Source organism: Dermacentor albipictus, chromosome 1, assembly GCF_038994185.2.
Source record: "Dermacentor albipictus isolate Rhodes 1998 colony chromosome 1, USDA_Dalb.pri_finalv2, whole genome shotgun sequence".
Lineage (NCBI taxonomy): Eukaryota > Metazoa > Arthropoda > Arachnida > Ixodida > Ixodidae > Dermacentor > Dermacentor albipictus.
Window position 1 is genome coordinate 303,310,817 of NC_091821.1, and position 16,582 is coordinate 303,327,398.

The 16,582-nt window shown below is 44.9% G+C and overlaps 1 protein-coding gene across 3 annotated transcripts in view; it reads left to right on the forward strand.

Moving 5' to 3' along the window:
* LOC135921128 (transmembrane protein 164) overlaps positions 1-16,336 on the forward strand; it is a 53,170-nt gene extending 36,834 nt beyond the window's left edge. For all 3 annotated transcript variants that reach the window (XM_065455452.2, XM_065455450.2, XM_065455451.2), the window contains one exon: positions 15,665-16,336. Coding sequence is in view for 1 of the 3 variants with exons in the window: in XM_065455451.2 (XP_065311523.1) it covers positions 15,665-15,775 (111 nt within the window). In the remaining 2 variants the exon portion in view is untranslated. The remainder of the gene's footprint in view (positions 1-15,664) is intronic.
* Positions 16,337-16,582: the final 246 nt, after the last annotated feature.

The window sequence follows — 16,582 nt, forward strand, 5'->3', positions numbered from 1 at the left end:
AGAATTATTGCCTTTATCAAGCCCATGTAACATCTCCTTGGAAATCCCATACAAAAGTGTAGTGCTGTACTGCACGTGTATTGAACGCCCGTTCACTGCCACATTCGATATGCAGTAAAACATCATTAATTTGGATTTCATGGGACCCAAAAAGTGTCCTAATCAAGCGAATGTAGAATTATAGTCACTGAGATTTGCGTTCGCCAGCTTGTTTTGCTTTGGTCATCCCATTCGCTGCGCTCCCCAGCAAAAAGGTGTAATGCTGCATGCTTGCCCGGCTACCCTGAGGGGGCGCTGTCAGCTGAAGCATATGGCGCCAGCGGCTGCCCTGGTACAAGGCAGACTGCGTGAGATATCATTGTGCGCATTGGTTCATTTTTATGTTTTGCGGCGCATTTTCACAGACAAGTGGAAGGAGCAGTGCCCAGATCTGCCAAATGCATATATTTCGGCCTAATTTACTAAGAAAACACAGCAACTGCTCAGTTTTCCAAAATTAGATCATTGTGAGGGTACACCTTTTTGTATGTTTTAGTATTACATTATTTTATTCGTGTCTGCTTCTTCGCAGCATAAAATATTGTGATGTGAGAAGTAACAGGGGTATTCTGGCATCCTTCTTTGCTCAAGAGATATCTGGATGGAAATTAGGCCGATTGTTGTCACTGATAGACTATGTGGTCCACATGCCGCGAAACGTCATCTTATTATTTGATCGCGTCCAGATATTGATGAGGTACGGACACCCAAGCAGGGCTGCTCTCTGTGTTATAAGAAGCTCGTTTGAATGCTAAAGCCATTGGGGTTCGTCGGCTGTCGCCTTCACAGATCGCTGTGCAATGAAGGCTGACAGCTCTGAAAGATATTAAAGCATTCTGACTCCTGACACTTGCTCATAGCTTACGGCCTCATATTTAATGTTTGCATTATTGTCACGCAAGTTTATGTCCTTTCAATTTTGTATGTGTTTCTGGAAGCTTATCGAAACCAAATAGTATCTGCTGCCAGGCTAGTTGGTGCAGGAATGAGCCCGCTCTTTACAATTTCAATTGCCATCGGAAAGAACTTCATAGGGAAACTGGTCACGCCAGCCATCTGGTTCGATGCCATCTCGAGATAGGAATTGTGTAAAGGGTGCTTTATCCTCATTTGGATTTATTGTCACCACAACTTTGCGAACGAAAGCATCGAGCTCAAAGGGAAGTGGACAGTGGGTATGGCAGAGGTCAGTAAGGTCACTTATGAGTTGGCTGACTCAAACTTACGCTGACCCGTGAGTGTGAGGCTGGCTGAGTAGAATTTTGGTGAGTCTTAGTCCGAGTGAGTGTTAAGCAAGAAATTAATGTTTTGGTTATTTTCTGACTATATGGTGAATTGGAAGAAGAAGGCATCGCTAAAATTGTTGTGGCGGCGGCAATCTCAACGCTTTATACTCCAAGAGCCGCGCACCGTTTTTCAAACGATTGTATCGAGGGAAAGGGCCTATGACGGTACTGCGTGACCACCGCACTATCGGCAGCACAACGTTTCCGCGTATATGCTGAACTTTCCCATTCCTTCACACACACGCATGCACACACGCACATATATGAGGTTTACGTACACGCCTGTAGCACCAGTCTGGAGCTGTCGCAGTAGTGACAACACTCAGGCTAAACGTACGGCCACTTTCACTGCCGCCACTGCCCAGTGCTTCTTGTCTTGCTCATAAAAGTGTGTGTCCACATTTCGTGCCTCTGCGGCATGACAGAGGGAGTTTGGAAAGGAAATGTGGGAAGCCTCACAGCATTGCGTGCTAAGCATTGTGTGCAATACGAGCATAGCTTTCACTTTCACCGCCGGCACCTCAGAGTCTGGCAATTCCTGACATCCTCATGAAGGTGAGGTGAGGACGTTCAGGTATTGCCAGACCTGGCGGCACTGAGCGCCGATGACATTGCAGGAAGCAGGCATGTTCGGTGTTGAGTGCCGAGTTTGGTCAGTTCAGTTAGCATGCACTAGACCTTCTTTCTATGTAACATGTGCATGCTGCTCGAAGTGAGTGTTTGTGCTGTTGCCTTGTTTGAATGTGTTCAGCATAATTGAAAGGAAATGTTGATGTCGCTGCCTGGAGTGTTCTTATAATCGCTATCGCAATACAAGATTCTGGGTGTATGGGCACATGAACAATACTGTATGTTTATGAAGCACGCTGTAGCGCAGAGACCACTTGGGGTTCTCTCATGTGCACATCACTCTATGTACACTGGTGACTGCGGCAGGTTTCTGTAGGCGGCTCCTGCTGCGTCTTGCTTCACGCAATATCACGGTGGTGAAATACACAGATGAAAGCAAGTGCTGATACCAGCTGGTGAAACATTTTTATAAGTGGCTGCTTTGGTGAGCCAGCTTTGAAACTGGCTCACAAAATGTTAAACAAATCTATATATTCTTTAGTAAACAGCGCGAATAATGGGACACAGAAAAGAGGCACACGACACAGCCGACACAGCGCCTGCGTCGTGCGCCTCTTTCTTGTGTCCCGTTATACGCGCTGTTTGCTAAAGAATGTGTTCGTAGCAACAGGCCCGGCTAGCCATTATCCTGTAGTACATATATTTAACCCTCAAATTTCTAAGTATAATGTGTTGTCAGCACATGACAATCTTCTGCAGAGACATTCAAATTCTAGGTACTCACTTGAATGTAGTGAGTGTATGACTGCAGAAAAAAAATTAACCATTTGAGAAAATAGGCTCCAGCATGCACTTTGACCCTCGTACACCTTGAATTGTCATTTACAAATCAGTAAAAAATCATAAACCATGCAAGAACGTTCCCTTCTCGCCTCATCCAAACTGCGGCAACAGTACTGTAGCACCCGAAAGCCTCCCCGATGCCTCTGTTGTGAGTGCCGTGGCATGGAGGAAGAGCCAGCCACGCCCATTTCTGAAATTACGCTCTCTCCATACAACTGGGGCGACCGGACGAAAACCAGCTGACGTGCGCAAAGCTCAGAGGCCATGGCAGAATTATTGAGGGTATCAAAAAACAATAAACAAATGCTTACTAATGAATACATTGTTGCACTAACAGAAAAGTAAAGACTTAGGAGGGCAAGTAAGAAACTATAGGTCAAGTGCTGATTTTTTTATGTATCTATTTAAGGCCAGAAGTTCATGGGCTGGTATACGTGGCTCATGGCTATACTTTGGCCCTTTGTCTCGGACACTTTCAGCGCTTTACCTATCGTTTCTTACTTGCCCTCCTAAGTCTTCATTTTCCTTTTGGCGCAACAATGTATTCATCAGTTCTCAACCAACTCGCTCAGCAACAAGTTTTACTCAAATGCTTACTACATCATTATACTTTTATTTACTACATGAATCAGCAAATCCTGCTTCTATATTGCTCAAGAGCAGTTCAAGAACAGCAGTTCTCATCATCTCGTGACTGATTAGCGCTTGCAGCGGCAAAGGCCTCGCGACTTCCTTCGCAATGTAGTTGTGGCAAAAGACACACGTCTTCATCCAAAACATGCTTTTCACTATTGCACGCACAACCAGTTCTGTTTCACCACATGCAGTCAGTGCAGCTACAGATTTGGGTCACACCAGACAACTACTCAAGCCTGCTTATAACAGGGTGTCTACCAACCGGGAAAACCGGGAATTCTCAGGGGATTTGAACAGTCTGGAAAAACTCAGGGAAAACTCAGGGAATTTGTGCTTCTGTCAGGGAAAATTAGCTGTAACTTTATTAAAAGGGAACGAAAGTCGTGTTAATGCTCGTTCCAGTAACAGAGGAATCGCAATGAATCGTCATTGACGCCGTGTCATCGGCACGATGTGTTGCCAGAGTAGTTAACGACCGATTTTCCAGACGCTTTTTCGGACATGCCCGATAATTTGCACGGCTTTGCAGCACCACCACGTACTCCATATAGTAAATGTATATTGCCCTGACTGCAGGTCTGAAATGGAATTAATCAAAGCCGCCACCGCCGCCATTTTGATTATCTCGCCGCCTCGAACTGGCACTATCGCACGCAGATCCGCCGGCAGCGGTAGCCATAGAGTTTTGTAGGAAACTCTATGGCCGCGTAGCTACCACCTCGGCAACGTTAGGCCTAGCTGCTTCTACGTTCGCTGTTAAGCTTCTTGCCGTGCGGTGCCGTGTTTTTCATTGAAAGAATTCGCCACTGTCAGCAATGGCACCAACACCACGTTTGTAATCTTCGCCATTGGCTTCGAAGCTCTCAGAGCACACACAGCGCGTTTCGTAATGCCAGCCTCCGAAAGTTAGCTTCGCCTCATTACAGCAGTGTTAGGCGGTGAAGCTTAACAAGCGTTGGAAGGGGCAATTGTCACGGGACACAGTATGTATTCCTTAAATATACGCGCGTGCACCCCCATCTCCTGTCACAGCACGAGCACTGATATGCCTAATAAGTGTACTGGCAGGCCTTAAGAACTTTTGCGGACCTGCCTGTGCCAATTTTAGCCCTTATAGGCAGTTAGAGACATGCATTCATTTTTTTTTGGACTGCCCGATTTTTCGGATGTTTTTGCGGCCCCTAGGGAGTCCGAAATTTCGGACGTTGACTGTACAACTGACCAAGAGGATGCTTCAAATGATCCATAGGGTGAACGTGTGGCAGAAGGAGGATGAGAACAGGAAGGACCGACGTCCTGAGGAATTAACGGGAAATTAAGCGTGCCGCCACCTCTTTGAAGGAGCTTGAGCTCAAAAAACAAAGCGTTGGCTGATGCCGAGATGCAGGTGTCCCTCATTCAAACCAAAATAAGCTATTTAAAGCAGTGAAACCCTACACTGAGATGTTTTGTACGGGCTGAGAGTATGTCATTGTCAGGACAGTTGAGATTGACTAAGAGAGAATCTTAGTTGTGACAAAGTTCAGGCCTCATACCGATGAACTTGCTATCAGTTGATAGAAATAGCTCATATTAAAAAAATATTTACTTATGTATGCATCTCCTTAAATTCGTATTTGTAATTGTTCGACCCAATTTGCAATGGGTTTTGTCATTTTTTCACTGTGCATTTTACTAACACCTTCCTTCTGTTTTCTTTATAAATAAAATAGATATAATCCTTACTATTCAAACTGGATTAAGTCATTTTTTTGTTTCAACATGCTTACTAGAGAGTGACAGTATCGGGAAACATGGTGTCAGCCTGTCTTGACATAAAACAAAGTTCTGGCTCATTCAGGGAATTTAGCAAAAGTGCTCAGGGAAAACCTGGAAAACTCAGGGAATTTGGAAATGTCAGCTTGGTAGACACCCTGTATAACAAAGTACTTGAGACCTGCAAAATCTTTCATCATACAGGTCACTTCGTTGTAAAAAATCACACACCATACAGCCCTCGATAGAGCAGACTAAGCACGTTCAACAGGAGAAAATCTTTTATTTAACATGAATGTAAGAGAGATATAGCAAAATGAGTAGCTAACTTTTTGTGCACCCTTTTTGACACCAAACATGCTAGTGTAGCCGACCTTATTGCGCTGAGGTTCATGGCATGCTCCGCGGTGAAGCGATGCAGGGTGCTGCAAGTTCTGAAATCCTGCCATCACTTCCCTTGCCGTCAGTATTCTTAGTTTGTTTGCAGGCTCTTCATCACTGTTGCTTTCGCTGACATTTGCATTCTTTCAAAAGCTCCAGACAGCTTTGAAAATGTCGGTTGCCAGTTACGATTACATCATCACTGCGACGTATTTGCCAGCCGTCACATCTGCGGCTCTGCTAGAAGCAATGCAGGAATTGAGTGATTGCTGCAGAAGTATGGCAGGATTGTGGCACTCGCTGACATCGGTGTGCTTGTCAGGTAGGGGTGCAGCTAAGCGGTATCTGCAAAGAGCAGTGACATTCATTGTAAAGCAACAAATAAGTCGTTGGGTTCGCCTAAATTAGTTCTTTGCACAGGCAAATTCGTTGCAGTGGTCTTCATTTTAGGGGCACTTATAATACATATGAAAGATTGTAATTCCAGCAGGACATAAGCAATCCTTCATTATGCAGGTCATTTTGTTGTACAGTCAAACCCACTTATAACAATTTTCAAATGCAATGAATATTCCATTGTTATAACCGATAATTGTTAAAACCAGGTTGCATGAAAAAATCAAAATAGGGGGATCACAGAGCTGATGTTAGCAAACTATAATGGTGGGGAGGCCAGTGCCCCTCCCCACAATATGTCAACCACCTTCCTCCATCCAGCTGCTGATTGTGCTCACTCGCTTAACTGCTTCCTAAGTGCTCCGATCACGCGTAACAAGCTGCGGCTGTCGGCGTTAAAAAATGCCACTGCTATAACTGCAAAGAGGGGTCACGGGTGGCAAGCGATATGCGAGCACTGCCGAGGCAGCGCTTTGGTGAGCCCAAAAGGGGACTTTTCAAAAATGGGAGGAGGTTGCTGCGGCAGCCTGTCAGCTTGAGAAATCCAGAAGAAACGCAGAGGCGAGATCGCCACAAACATCTCGCCACATAACGTCACACTGCATTGCACGAGAAAACCATATGTCCATCAGCCTTGCTGACATCCTTCTCCAAGGCATCCAGGTGCTCCACGTAGTGCAGCGGAAGGTTCCTCGTAAAAACGAAGCACTAGAGAGACTGAATCATCGGCCGGGCCTCCTGTGAGGACAACGTTGAGGCAGCCTGCCCTACCACATCATCGCTGCCGTCGTCGCCGTCTCTATCCGATGCAAGCACGTTTGCGACAATCGCCTCATCAGTTAAAACCACTTAGTACTTAGTTTCCAAATCTATAGCCGTGCGCTTTCGTTTCACCAGCAACGCTGTGCATTGATGATTATCAGCGGGCAGGTCAGTCATCTTCCATCTCGGCGGTGAGTCAAAAGAGGCTGAGACACCATGTGGCCAGGAACAATTTCAACGTAGAAGACGAACACAGGACTGTTTGCAGCACTGCACTGAATGAGGAGCCAGCGAGCAAGATCAGAGCAGCGCGGTTGGCGTGGTCCATTCGTGTTTTGTAGGGTGGCGCAGTGTAGAGATATGTGCATAGCCCATTCGTGTTCGGAGGGGTGAAGGGCAATGAGAGAGAGGCACGCGGAGAAGGCTGGAAAATGAGTGTGCGGCGGCCGTTCGAGCAGCGGCCATAGTGCAATGGCTCGAATTTCCCGTTTTCTTTTTTCTTTTCAAGGATTTCGCATTTCACTACTTTCCGGCTCGTACACCAAGCAGCCAGCCTTCATTGTTATAACGGATAATGCGTCATAGGGGCATTGTAGTAAACTGCTTATTTCACCATGCAAAACTTACAAAAGTTGATGGTGCAGCAGCTTCTCATTGTTATAACTGATATATTGTTAAAACCGGTATCGTTATAAGTGGGTTCGACTGTATAAGCATTTGGTTGTAGTTATAAAAGCACAGAAGAACGGCTTCTCTGTTGTCCACCTATGACCACCTGCCACGTGACGCTGACGGAATGGAAGCTTCTCAGAGGGCTGCACAATGGGCGAGTGTTAACCCTTTATTGACGAGTGTTGCCTACAGGCAACATACCCTGAAAAAAACAAAAAAAAATTTGTTTTCTTTTCGAGTTTCAGTATTGAGTACAATGTTCCTGGATGAATGTCCTTGGCCAAAACTCACTCACATGCAGCAAGTGTCATTTGTTGGTTTAGAGCTGGAACAAAGAACGAGGAAGAAATTTGGCACATGACTGGCTTCCTATTGAAGGTATGGTCAGAGGAGACATACTGATGCAATATCTCCAACTGCAGTGGTGTCACACGTGATGCAAAGCAAATGAAATGTGCATTTATGTGCACATATGACAAGAGCTGGCTGCACAAATTCCAAATGAAGCAATAGGTGGCTTGGAGTAAGGTCCACTACCAGTTTTCTGCCTGGTGTTTCCCTTCTGTTGCTTAAAAAGTCCCCACAATTTTTTTTCTTTTCATCGATTACGCTTATTCTTGATGTGTTGTGCGCATTTCAATAGAAAATAAACATTTTTTGGTAGGTATCCATCAGCATCAGCATCATCACCAGCCTGTTTTATGCCCACTGCAGGATGAAGGCCTCTCCCTGCGATCTCCAATTATCCCTGTCCTGCGCTAACCGGTTCCATCTAGCGCCCGTGAATTTCCTAATTTTATCGCTCCACTTAGTCTTTTGTCATCCCCGATTATGTTTGCCTTCTCCTGGTACCCATTCTGTAACCCTAATGGTCCAACGGTTATCTAACCGGTGCATTACATCACCTGCCCAACTCCATCTTTTCCTCTTGATGTCAATTAGGATATCGTCTATACCCGTTTGCTCTCTGATCCAAACCGCTCTCTTTCTGTCTCTTAAACCTAGCAATCTTCGTTCCATCGGTCTTTGCGCGGTCCTTAGCTTGTTCTCAAGCTTCTTTGTCAGTCTCGCAAGTCTCTTCCCCATATGTCAGCACTGGTAAAATGCACTGATTCTTTTTTTTTCAATGATAATGGTAAGCTTCCAGTCAGGAGCTGGCAACGTCTGCCAGCTGTCTGTCAGCCAAAAGCACACGACTCGCAGCATTGGAGGGGGCACTGAGTTATTCTCTCGTGAGCCGGCATGTGCTGTATGTAGCATTCCAACCACGAGAGCTCTACCAAAGCAGTCATCGAAATACAAAAGTCTTTATTTATACCAAGAATTATGAAATTTAGAAACAGCTTTTTGAGCGGGACTATTTTACTCGCTGAGGCAATCGGCTGTTGCGCTTTGGTCATCTGGGCGGGGCCTCCCCTTTTTTCTAATGTTGTACCCGACTATACGTAAACATACTCCTTCACAGACTCTAGAGGCTGACTGGTTATCCTGAACTCTTGTTCTCTTGCCCGGTTATTCATCATTATCTTTCTCTTCTGCATATTAATCTTCAACCCCACTCTTACACTCTTTCTGTTAAAGTCCTCAATCATTTGTTGTAACTCGTGTGCAGTGTTGCTGAATAGAACAATGTCATCAGCAAAGCGAAGGTTGCTGAGGTATCCGCCGTTGATCCTTACTCCTAAGCCTTCCCAATTTAGTAGCTTGAATACTTTTTCCAAGCACGCAGTGAATAGCATTGGAGAGATCGTGTCTCCCCCCTGTCTGACCCCATTCTTTGTAGGCATTTTCCTACTTGTGTAGAATTAAGATAGCTGTGGAATCTCTGTAGATATTTTCCAAGGTATTTACGTAATCGATCTGTACTCCTTGATTACGCAATGCCTCTATGACTGCTGGTATCTCTACTGAATCAAGTGGCTTTTCGTAGTCTATGAAAGCCATATTGAAAGGCTGATTGTACTCTGCGTATTTCTTGGTTACCTGATTGATGACATAGATGTGATCCATTGTAAAATATCCTTTCCTGAAACCTGCCTGTTCCCTTGGTTGACTAAACTCTAGTGTTGCTGTTATTCTATTGGAGATTATCTTGGTGAATATTTTATATAGTAAGGGAGTAAGCTAATGGGCCTATAATTTTTCCATTCCTTAACGTCTCCCTTTATGTGGATTAGTATAATGTTTGCATTCTTCCAGTTTTCTGGGACCCTTGCAGTCGATCGACACTTGTATAGAGAGCCGCCAGTTTTCCAAGCATTAGGTCTCCTCCATCTTTGATTAAATCGACTGTTATTCCATCTTCTCCTGCCGCTTTTCCCAGTTTCATGTCTTGCAAGGCCCTTCTGACCTCATCAATAGTTATAGTAGGAGTTTCTGTGTTCCGTTCATTACTGTTTCATATGAGGCTCTGCTGAGTCCTCTGGGTACTGTACAGGTCAGTGTAAAATTCTTCCACTTCTTTTACTATATCTTCAAGATTGCTGAAGATTTACCCTGCTTATCTTTCAGTGCATACATCTTGGTTTGTCCTATGCCAAATTTCTTTCTCACTGATTTCAGGTTACGTCCATTTTTTAAGGCTTTTTCAGTCTTTCTAACGTTATACTTTTGAATATAACTTATTTTCACCTTGTTGATCAGTTTTGACAGATCCGCGAATTCTATCTTATCTCGCGAGTTGGACACATTCATTCTTTGTCGTTTCTTTATTAGGTCTTTTGTTACTTGGGAGAGCTTGACTTCTGGTTGCCTTGGTGCCTTGCCTCCCACTTCAATTGCTGCCGTTGAAGCCAGCCTCATTATGGTTTCATTCATTGGCTGTATGTGATCATCATCTCTCTGTTCTAAGGCTGCATATTTGTTTGCAAGTACCAGCCTAAATTTGTCTGCGTTTACTCTTACTGCTTCGAAGTTGACCTGTTTCTTCTGAACCAATTTTACTCTTTCTCTCTTCAAATTGAGGTGAATCCTAGCCCTCACTAACCTATGATCGCTGCACTTTACCCTACCTATCACTTCTGCATCCTGCACTATGCTGGGATCGGCAGAAAGTATGAAATCAATTTCATTTTTTGTTTCACCATTAGAGCTTTTCCAGCTCCACTTTCTGTTGCTATGCTTCCTGAAAAAGGTGTTCATTATTCTCAGCTTATTCCGTTCTACAAATTCTACCAGCATCTCTTGCATTTCTAGAATCAACACCATAGTTGCCAATTGTTTGTTCACCAGCCTGCTTTTTCCCCACTTTTGCATTGAAGTCGCCCATTACTACAGTATACTGAGTAATACCTTTAATCTATACCTCTTATTAAGTTTGATTACAACTACTGCTACCCTCTCATTATGCTGTAGAATTCGTCAATGTTGCCCGCTATGTTCTTATGGATTAGGAATCCTACCCCTTATTGCTTCTTATCTGGGAGACCTCCATAGCAGAGGACATGGCTGTTTTTCAGCAGTGTGTAAACATCACCAGTTCTTATCTCACTATAGCAGGGAAGAAGTTTGGGCGTGTTGGTGGGATGCATTCAGACTGGGATACATAGCGCAAAAAATTACACAGGGACAAGCAGAACACAGGACGAGCGCTAAACTTTCAACAAATGATTTATTGCAGCTGGTGAGTATATATATACTCACTGGGACGCCACTACAATAGAGCAGACTGAAGGGAAGGAGGAAAAAAAGACAGTCATGTGACTACTATGCCCAAAAATTCAAGCTCTTTCCTTGATAAAAATATAGACGGCGTGCTAACGCACTCTTCACCTGCTCTGGCTATCTCAGCTGCTTCCACAATTTCCCTCGTAATCTTATTCCTGTGGCGATAGACAACAACGGTTCGTTCGAATAGCGGGAAGCATGGAGCCTTCGCGTCACACTTTCTACAATGGGCAGCAAGATGCCCATCTATTGCAATGCTCTCCACTTTGTTGCTATGCTCCGCCAGACGCACGTTTAAACATCTGCCCGTCTGGCCCACGTAGTACTTCCCACACGAGAGTGGGATCTTATACACAACATTGCGGGTGCATGCAACAACGTGTCATTGTTTCTGAATCCGGAACGTGGCAGAAGTGCGTCGCAGAATTCCTGCAAAATAGCCTGAGACTCCTCAACGTGGCGGATCCGTTTCTTACCAAAGATTCTTCAGATGTGATCAACTTTTTAAATGGAGCTGACGGCCAGTGTTTAACTGCATTTTCTGTGGACATAAAGGATTTGTTTTATTCATTGCCACATGAGGGTTTGCTGCGCAGTGTTGAGGCGGCAACAGATGAGCACGGCACTGTCCTTTTTTCTAACGCTTGTGGTGTTAGTGTGGCAAGGTTTTTAGAGCTTTTATCATTTTATTTGAGGTCTACCTTTGTCCAATTTGACAATAACATTTACCTGCAAAAGCAGGGTGTTTGCATAGGCTCTTGCATAGCGCCCATTTTAAGTGACCTGTTTTTAGCTCGTTGTGACAAGGCTTTTGCCGCGCGGGTGGGTGATTTGGGAGTTTTGAAGGTTTTCAGATATGTAGACGATTTTTTGGTATTTTTAGATAGATCACTACTTGTTCCGGCTGCCAGTTCTCAGGTAGATTGCCGTTTTGACTGTTCAAACCCTGCTGTTAGCTGTATTCTCGCCTCTTTCAATGAGTATTATAGGCCACTTACGTTCACTACTGAATTTCCAGCGCAAGGCAATATCAGGTTTTTAGACTTGCGTTTGCATTTCAAAGCCAAACACGTGTGTTGGGTATATGAGCCCAGAGCTAACAAGCCGCCCTTGAGGTACAGTTCTGCACACTCTAAACTCGTAAAAAGAAGCATTGTACGTTCTTTCCTGTCATGCGCTCTATCTAAGTCATGTGCTCACTTGCTAGATGAAGGCCTTAGTAAGCAGGTGGCTCGTCTGGAAGCAGTGAACTATCCGAAACATATCATTATCTCGGTTGCTGAAGGCCTGCATCGTCAAAAGAAACTACCGTATTTACTCGCATAATGATCGCACTCGTGTAATGATCGCACCCCTGAATTTTGTCGTCAAAATTCGTTTTTTTTTATTTCCCGTGTAATGATCGCACCCTGAACTTGCCGCAGCGATATGTCATGTGCCAAGCCTAGCTAATAATGATCGCGCTTACCATCTGTCGAATGCTACGCGAACGACTCGTCTGCACGCACCAAACATGCTTAAGTAGATGCCTCATTTCATTACTTTCATCACTTTCCGCACTTCCATGGCAAAAAGAGGTACAACCAAACTTGCCTTTATTATGGGTAGGCTTTATAATGGTTGTAGTCAACAAAAACAAAAAAAGCACCTTTCAATTCTTTTCATCTGCACTCGTGAGCACGCAGCAAATAGCGCACGGCAATGATAGTAGCCACGTTTACACTGATACATTAAAAGTGTACCCTATTCATACACCAACGCTTGTAACACAGCTAAGATATTCGCCCACCCTTAGCGGAAACGTGCCGTGTTAGGATAGTAGTGAAAACAGATGCCGCAGTTTCCGCAGCACGCCGGCCATGGGTTTCTGTCACTGGCAGCTAAGCGCGCCCATCTGTTTCTGTCCCCTCTAAGTGCACATGGCTACGTTATTGCCGCAAACTTGCCGATATTAACTATATTATTCATCACTGACACTGAAGAAACTGGCTCAATGCACGTAATGTACTCACGAGAAGAAAAAAATTACCGACGATTACGTTACTTCCTAATGTGAAATTTGAGCGCAGCAAATAAGCTGTTTCACCTTTTCGATAGATTGAGGCAAAGAAATCGAGCAACACATGTATGCGCTATCACAGAATTTTTTTTTTTTTTCACACGTATTCCTTTAACAAAGACTCCACTAACAGTTCTTGACAGTCATGAAGGAAGCTTTGTGGTCGGAGAAATAGACTGATATATGTTCGACTTGGTACACCAATGCTTGATTCTCAAAGACGAGATCTATACAAGTGCCTCGCGAGGTTGTCACAGCCGTGGGACGCGTTACGAGCGAGAGGAACGGGATGTTCTCCCGCATAAGTGTTAGGAAATTGCTGTTTGTCTTTATGTCAACATTAAAGTCCCCCACTACTAACATCGGTGTGGATCGATGGACGGTTAATGCGAGTTGCAGGAAGTGCACGACGTCTTTCGTGAGTGCGGTAGCGGACTCATGAAAGCGGTATCAGTCGGTCGCTGCTAGCGCTGGGGGGATGAAAGGGGGGCGGAGCTGGTTACGAGGCCGACGACAACGCCGACGCGAAACCCAGGAACGGATGCCAAAGAGCCATTTGTGTAGCCAGCCCTCCTCCACAGTCTCTCCTCCTCCCTTCCATCATCCTCCTTCGCCCGGAGAGCCGACAGCGCGCATGCGCGGCGGCGGAGCAGCTTCATCGGCGAGCTGGTTACGAGGCCGACGACAACGCTGACGACGACGACGACGCGAAACCCAGGAACGGACGCCAAAGAGCTGCGCTCTAAAAAAAAAAAGATCGCGTTCGGCGCGTTTGGCTTGCTCCGCTGGCCGCCATTTTTGTTTTGGTGTCCCACACCCGCATCCCGCAGCAAATGCGGGACGAAAAAATAAAAAAAATTTTTTCCGTGGGAAATTTAATTCGCGTAATGATCGCACCCCTGAATTTGGGTCAATTTTTTCTGACAAAAAAATGCGATCATTATGCGAGTAAATACGGTAACTTCACGCATGAGCGATGAGCAGAGAGCGGACTACGTAAGAGAAAGGAAAGAAGAAAGGGAAAAACGTAAAGTGGCGGTAATTCCCTACTTTCATAAGGTTTCCCACAACCTAAAAAAGGTCGGGCAACGTTCTGGTGTAAACGTTGTGTTTACAGCACCTAACAAACTCTTGAGGTTGAGTGTGATGAGCTGTCCCATGAGGAAACCAAAGCCTGGTTGCGCTACCGCGCACAAAGATCCTTTTGTTGCATGCACCCGCAATGTTGTGTATAAGATCCCATTCTCGTGTGGGAAGTACTACGTGGGCCAGACGGGCAGATGTTTAAACGTGCGTCTGGCGGAGCATAGCAACAAAGTGGAGAGCATTGCAATAGATGGGCATCTTGCTGCCCATTGTAGAAAGTGTGACGCGAAGGCTCCATGCTTCCCGCTATTCGAACGAACCGTTGTTGTCTATCGCCACAGGAATAAGATTACGAGGGAAATTGCGGAAGCAGCTGAGATAGCCAGAGCAGGTGAAGAGTGCGTTAGCACGCCGTCTATATTTTTATCAAGGAAAGAGCTTGAATTTTTGGGCATAGTAGTCACATGACTGTCTTTTTTTTCCTCCTTCCCTTCATTCTGCTCTATTGTAGTGGCGTCCCAGTGAGTATATATATACTCACCAGCTGCAATAAATCATTTGTTGAAAGTTTAGCGCTCGTCCTGTGTTCTGCTTGTCCCTGTGTAATTTTTTTCACTATGTATCCCAGTCTGAACTTATCTCACTAAGGCCAATGATATCCCTAACCATGTCTGATAGTTCCTCAAAGAGCCTTACTTGACAGAGTTCGACTGTTAAAGATTGGCAGAGTCAGTTTCCATTGGTGGCCTGTCCCGACCCAGATATTCTTAGCACCCTTTGCTACGTTACAGGTCTGACTGCTGCCTTGGTCAGGTGCTCTGCAGTTGCAGGTGACTGAGGGCCATGGGTTAATTGTAGGAATCATCAGGGAGGTAGTGGCAGAATACTGCGCCAAGGAGACCAATTCCTGTTCTGGTGAGGGAGTGTCTTTGTTCAAGCTTAGTGGGCCTTCCTAATTTGGTTGTACCTGGTTTAGTATAGCCCCACTCGCTCTTAGCATCTTTTACCGCTGTCAGGTGCCACTCCAAGCCTGCAGATGTAGTGCACTGGAGGATGTCAAATTCATTTGCATTACTTAAGGTTAAATACAAGAAAGCAGCACATTTATTTTCTTGAAAAACTGGCGGTCAAACTACTGCCCTGTTCAATATGGCCGCCGTGGGACTGCTGCCTTAACAAGCTTGTTTAACATAATGCTGTTTATGTGAACTCCACCTGAACAGAACTGAAACCAAAACCAGCACCTCGCTTATTGGCTGTTATACTGTATATGAAGCCTGACAGCCACATCGAATGGTAAGGCCTCCAGTGAAGACAGCTGCTTTCTGAACTTGCTCTAAAATGCTCTTGACCATTCCCGCCAGTCAACCTTGTGGTCACATTCTGTTACATCTTTTCTCCAGAGAATCTGTCGAGGATATTTCTGTTTAAAAGGTCCACTTCCTGTTTTTTTGCACAAGTGGCTTTTGCATGTGGATTTGTAATCTGAAGATGATGTGCACCCACATTGCAGGTGCGTGCTACCCAGGCCTGCTGCTGTGGCTGCTCCGAGGCCAGCACCAACAGTGCTCAGTTGCTAAGAACCATGGGAGAGGCAGCTGAGAAAAGGCGCTGCATTACCTAGCAGCTCTCACGCTCCAGTGCTGATAGCTGCCTAGCTTAGAAGTTGGCCATGTAGTTTAAGCCTAAGTAGTGTTGCCATGGGTGAACTAGCAGTTGTCACATCTAAGACAAATATTGCCCTATGAAACCCAGCCTTGTGCAAAATAGCACCTGTATGCTCAATAGGCAAAGTTGGCAGCTACACTGCAATGTTTTTAAATAGATATGAGAACACAACAAGTATGGAAAGCTAAAATGAAAGTGATTCCAATGGTGCTAATGGGGCCAGTATAACCAGAGCTGCTGTGGATGTTCTGCATCCACATTGTTTTGATGAGCAGTGCAGGTGATTGTGGTGAGTAGCCATGCTGCATCAATGTAATTTTGTGTGCCATTCCCTTGTGTGTGTACATTGTCAGAAGATAATAATTTCTTGTGTTAGCGACAGGTGGCTAAGCGTTATGGTGATATCTTAAGCATAGAGTTATGAAAAGTGAACATTTTTATCGTTAACATATACCTGTTTTATAAGTTCACATAAGGAGTTCTCTAGTCAATAAAGGTGTTATATAAATTGAAATCACGTTTGGTGTAAAGCAGCATGTTCTCTTGTGACATAGAAACAGTGTTGTGTGTTTGCAGTGCTTGGCACACTTGATTTCAACAACTGTTGTATGTTAATTAATTTGATTCCAGGTAATTTGATCTCGACGTAAGGCCCCGGCCAGCACCCATACATTTCTACGGGCCCGAAGTTTTTTTCTTTCACTTGCAGCTCGTATAACGAAGCGCAATGTTAGTCAGCACGTGTACACATTTATGTCACGCT